The 4,389-nt window shown below is 59.9% G+C and overlaps 1 protein-coding gene across 1 annotated transcript; it reads left to right on the plus strand.

The window, feature by feature from the left end:
• Positions 1 to 984: 984 nt before the first annotated feature.
• TSPAN1 (tetraspanin 1) lies at positions 985 to 3,653 on the plus strand. The gene is made up of 6 exons (XM_010146527.1): positions 985 to 1,212; positions 1,644 to 1,718; positions 2,398 to 2,496; positions 2,843 to 2,980; positions 3,265 to 3,348; positions 3,600 to 3,653. Exons 1-6 carry the CDS (start codon positions 985 to 987, stop codon positions 3,651 to 3,653), a joined length of 678 nt encoding a protein of 225 aa, XP_010144829.1.
• The last annotated feature ends 736 nt before the right edge of the window (positions 3,654 to 4,389 follow it).

Genomic DNA, 4,389 nt, shown 5'->3' on the forward strand with positions numbered 1-4,389 from the left:
GGGGGGGCAGGTGAAGCCGGGCCGTGGGGGTCTCCTGCCCCTCCGTGTCCCTTCGGGGGGGGATGTTGGGTGTTGGTGGGGTCATGCTCTTGGGCACCCAGGGAGTGTGAGCCCTGGCCCCAAGCTTAACCTCTTGGGGGTCTCTCACCCAGGGGACTGTGGTGGGCTTGGGGGATGGTGGTTGCATCAGCCACCCCTGTCCTTCCCTCTGCTGAAGCTCTGGTGGGGGGTGCTGGGTGCCCCAGAGCTGGGGGGTTTGCTGGGTCCCTGCCTGGGGGGCCTGTCTCTCTAGGGGAGCAGCCCATGTGTGTGACAGTGACCTGTGGTGTTGGGGGTCTGGGATGTCAGGGGTCTCCAGAGCACAGGCAACCTCTGCTCCCACCCAGGGCAAAGGGTATGGAGCTGCTGAGAGCTCCGCAGGAGCCATGGAGCCACCTGGAAGGGGCTGTGGTGGGATATAGCCTTGGGATGAGGAGGTGCAGAGCCCCCCTGCTCACCCTGCTGAAGCATTTAGGGCTGGTGGGGAAGGTCGAGGTGGTGGAGGGCAGGCTGGAGACGGGGACACCTGGAGCGGGGACTGCTCAGCTGCTGCCCCGGGTGAGCAGGCAGCTTTTCTGGCTGGAGGAGCTCGTGATGCTGGCCACCATCCAAGCTGGCTCCATGGTGCCCCTCTGGGGTCAGGGCAGTGGCCCATGGTGCTGCTGGCTCAGCTGCCCTGCATGAGGGCTGCTGCCCCGCTGCTGGCACCGAACCCCCTTGGGCTGGGGAAGGGGGCAGCTGTGACGCTGCAGCTGGGGATGTGCTGGTGTGGGTGCGACTTGGGGTAGTGACCCATCCGGCTGCCCCAAGCCTGTGGCAGTGACACCCTGAGCTGCCCTCGGTAGCCACAAAGTCCTGGTTTGGCATGGTGAAAACTCGCAGAGGGGAGAAATACCTGTGCCAGCACCTTCCCCAAAGCCCGGATCTCTGCCTGCTCGGGAGCTGATGTTGTCTCTCTCCTCCCAGCTTGGTGGCGGGACGCTCCTGGGAGTTGGCATCTGGGTCACAGTAGATGGACAGTCGTTCCTGGATATATTTGGGGCACTCTCCTCTAGCGTCCTGCAGGTCGTGAATGTGAGCTACTTCCTCATCGTCATTGGGGCCATCCTGATGGTGATTGGCTTCCTCGGGTGCTGTGGTGCCCAGAAGGAGAGCAAATGTCTCCTCATGATGGTACGGACCGGACTTATCTCTTTACCAAGCCTCGTGTGAGCTGGGTCTCTGGTGGGGGAGGTCTGAGGGATAGATTTCTTTGCGGAGATGTTCTCCTTGAATGTTCCCATGTGTTGGAAGGCTGGGTAGACCTTGGAAAGGCAGTGCTGGAACCAAAGTCTACCCTGGGTAAGGGCAGAAGGAAGCAGAAGCTGGTGCTGGGCAGTGGTCTCTCTTGGAGCATGTCCAGAGAGGTCAGCCCCACGCAGGCGGAGGGTTGGAGAGCCCCAGGGTTGTGCTGCTTCTGCCTTGTAGAAGAGCTGAAGGCAATGAGATGGGGTCTGACCCCTGAGGGGGGATGGTCCTGCTGGCCCTTGGGAAGCGGGTGGGTTCCTGGGGGCACTGTGGACTCTGGCTGTTGCGTTGACCTCTCTCCCCTTGCTGTATCCTAGTTCTTCTCGGTGGTGCTGATCATCTTCATTGCCGAAATCGCTGCTGCCGTGGTGGCTCTGGTCTACACAGGCCTTGTGAGTGGCATATCCAAGTCATGGGCTGGGCTAATCTGGGACCTGTCCTACACCTTGGGAAAATGGGAGACACTGGGGCTGGCAGTGCTGCCCATGGATAGGGAAGCTGAGAGGTGCAGGAGGAAGGGATGCCAGTCTCTGCTGGCACCAGCTACGTGGCCTGGATGGGGTGAGGGTGGTGGGAACAGGGATTCTCGTTGCCCTAAAGAAATGAGGGTTATGGCACAAGCTTTCCCTGCTTCTTTCTTTCAAACCCCTGAGATGGGTACCAGCCTAGGCTTGACACCTCTCCACCCCTGATGGTAGGAACCACACAGGAGAGTAAGCCCCTAATGCTTCACACTGAGCAAACTCAACCTCTTATTAAACACCTGAGAAACCACCTGGGGACAAAGGTGACTTTGCCTCATTAGGCACGGGAGAAGTCAGCCGCAGGGCGAACGTCATTCCTGGCTCCCTCGGTTATGCTGCTTATCAGATGACTCACTGGTCGTAAACGGCCTTGGTGCCATAAGGCACTGGGTGGTGGGGAAGAGGCCAGAGGGACGTGGTGTGATGTCCTCCCGGCCACGCTGGGTCTGGTCCATGTCCTCCCCATGGGCTCAGGCTGGTATGGGGGCTCTCAGCTCAGTGGTGCTCCCCAGGACCTTCTCTGACGGTGTTTCTCTGCCTCTTCCAGGCAGAGACGCTGCTGACGGCTGTGGTGACCCCTCTCCTGAAGGAGAAGTTCGGGGCGGATGAGAGTCTCACACGCATCTGGAACGTCACCATGACCGAGGTGCGCTGAGCTCTGTGGGGCTCAGGCTGGGTGGTGGACACCTTGGTGGGCCAGTGGGATGGGAATGGGGGCACCACCAGAATCCTGGATGTGCTGAGCTGTCACTAACCCCATCAGCTTATCCCGGGTGGCTGGGATCTAGCCATTTGGGATCTAGTGGTCCTGTGGCTGGGGTGAGAGCTGCACATGCTGGAGTGTGGGGCAAAATTCTGGTCCCAAGAAGGTCACTGGGCACCTCCCAGAGCTGGGTTACCCCCTCCATGGGCTGCAGGGTCCAGACCATGTGTGACCCAGGAAGGAAACCTGCAGGATGCTTTCCCCATTCCTTCCTCTCTCTCCCTCGTAGGTCCACTGCTGTGGCCTGAATAACTACACAGACTTCACTGACTCCCCTTGGCATAAGGAAAAGGGAACGTACCCGGAGCCCTGCTGTAAGAACCTGAAGCCCTGCAACAGCACACTCGCCGCACAAAGCGAAGTCAAGGTATGGACGTGCCGCTGGCTCTTGCCTTCTGGCACAGTCTGGTTTGGGGGTGTGCCCTGGCACGGGGAGGGAGACTGGTCCTGTAGCTCCTGCCCCAGCTCTAGGCATGGTGATCCTGTGGGCTTTGAGTCCTGGGGGATGCTGTGGTGGCCCAGACCTTCTCCATGGCCGCGTAGCTCTAGCCTGGAGAACCATACCTCCCTTTCTGGGGGTGTTGTGCCCCAGTGTTTGGGGGGAGGTCACTACCCCTTGCTCATCCTCGCCTGTCTGGTTGCCTCCTGCAGGGTTGTTTTAACCAGATCTTGGAAGACATCAAGACTAACGCGGGTGTGGTGGGGGGCGTAGCAGCCGGCATCGCTGCCTTGGAGGTGAGTGCCTGAGCATCCCTGTGCTGCTGCCTCCCCCTTGTACCTGGAGGGGGATGGTGGGACTGGCCTTGGCGGCCCGTGCAGCCCCATGGACCACCATCTGCCCCAGGGTGGCTACTGAGCCTTCCTCCCTAGGCACACCCAGCCTTCCCTCCTTGCATGCACTGGGGGTGGATGCTACGGGCTGCGACCCAAGCCCACGCTGGGGTGGGACGCTTGGGGCAGGCTGACTCTCCTCTTGCTGCCCACAGATCGCAGCCATGGCAGTTTCCATGTACATCTACTGCAAGTTGGATCAGAAATGACCCTACGAGGCAGGAGGATGATCTGCCCCCCCTCATGCCAGGGTGCGCCTGTGGCGTACCGTGCTCTCGGGGGTCACACCATCGCTCCCCGGGCCTGATGCTGTCCTGTGCACTGTGATTTAGAGCTGTGTTTTGATCTACTGAGCTGGGATCTGTAGAGTTTGTGTATATTTTTGTACTGATGTGGCACACTGAGCCTGTACATAGAGATTTGGGGTGGTTTTTGGCAGGGGGGGAGCTGCTTGGTCCGTTTGGCCGCTGGCAGGGGGAGATAAAGAGGCACAGGGGCCAATCGGGGCTGCTGATCTGGCAGTGGAGCTGGCATGTGCCCCCCTGCATCCCTCCATTGGACTGGTGCTGGTGCCCAGCCAAGGTGTTGTAGGTGGTACCTACACACTCACAGGGGAGGTGTATCTGCCCCTACACCCGTTTTCTGCCAGCCCTGACCCTGTCACTGTGGTGTCCCCCAGCAGAGGCACTGCCTGGTCCCTGCCCTGGCATGAAGACAGCCCTGTTAGGCCCTGGCCATGTGGTGGCTGGGGCTGCCCCCCACCCCCTGTCATTTCATGGCTGAGCCCCTCTCTGTGCTGTAAAGTAAAACAAATAAATTTTTCATCTTGGATATAAATGACTTTCTGGGTCCTGCATCTGAGAACAGCCTGGGGCTGGGGGAGCACAGCAGGGTGGGGTGATGCCTTCCCCCTGTCCTCCCACTTTGAATCCTGGGTTCAGTTTT

The sequence above is a fragment of the Eurypyga helias genome, unplaced genomic scaffold (genome assembly GCF_000690775.1).
Source record: "Eurypyga helias isolate BGI_N326 unplaced genomic scaffold, ASM69077v1 scaffold37552, whole genome shotgun sequence".
Taxonomy (NCBI): domain Eukaryota; kingdom Metazoa; phylum Chordata; class Aves; order Eurypygiformes; family Eurypygidae; genus Eurypyga; species Eurypyga helias.

Coding starts and splice junctions, on each gene's coding strand:
- TSPAN1 (XM_010146527.1), top strand. CDS start 985: ATGTTGTCTCTCTCCTCCCAGCTTGGTGGCGGGACGCTCCTGGGAGTT. Junction 2,497..2,842: donor GGAACGTCACCATGACCGAG/GTGCGCTGAGCT, acceptor TCTCCCTCGTAG/GTCCACTGCTGTGGCCTGAA. Junction 2,981..3,264: donor CCGCACAAAGCGAAGTCAAG/GTATGGACGTGC, acceptor TGCCTCCTGCAG/GGTTGTTTTAACCAGATCTT.